This window comes from Penaeus monodon, chromosome 30, assembly GCF_015228065.2.
Source record: "Penaeus monodon isolate SGIC_2016 chromosome 30, NSTDA_Pmon_1, whole genome shotgun sequence".
NCBI classification, from domain to species: Eukaryota; Metazoa; Arthropoda; class Malacostraca; order Decapoda; family Penaeidae; genus Penaeus; species Penaeus monodon.
Genome location: NC_051415.1, coordinates 4,589,660 through 4,590,084, shown reverse-complemented (window position 1 = coordinate 4,590,084; position 425 = coordinate 4,589,660). Strand labels below are relative to the sequence as shown.

The following is a 425-nucleotide window of genomic DNA, read 5'->3' as shown; positions in this document are numbered from 1 at the left end:
CCTGGAAAAAGATAATAATAACCTTAAGGATGTATTTTTTTAAAAATATCTATATCTGTCTATATTCATATATGTTTTAGAATTTAGAAATTTAAAGTGACTGAGCTTTTTTTCCATTTTTTTCACCCTTTTTAGTGTTTCCTCTCCCGGAAACAAATACCAATAACCTTAAACACGCATTTTTCCCCCACCTCTCTCATCCTTCACAATTTTTTTCTTTTCTTCTCTTTATCCACAATCCGCGAAAGATTACTTCAGTCTGCCTTTTCTTTCTCTAACAGAGGGTCCTACCTAGCGTGTTTAATATACTGCGAGGACAAAGTGCTCGTGACAACTGAAGAATTTCCTCCGGTCGTGGAAGTCGACGATAACTACATGAGTCAAGCGAGATCCCATTTTCATTGGCTTCTCAAGGTGTGTGTGTG

General features: G+C 36.7%; 1 protein-coding gene across 1 annotated transcript in view; it reads left to right on the top strand.

Moving 5' to 3' along the window:
* LOC119592483 overlaps positions 1-425 on the top strand; it is a gene marked incomplete in the record, with an annotated part of 33,525 nt that overhangs the window by 27,862 nt on the left and 5,238 nt on the right. Inside the window, 1 exon segment of the mRNA XM_037941315.1 lies at positions 282-414. Coding sequence (XP_037797243.1) covers positions 282-414 — 133 coding nt within the window.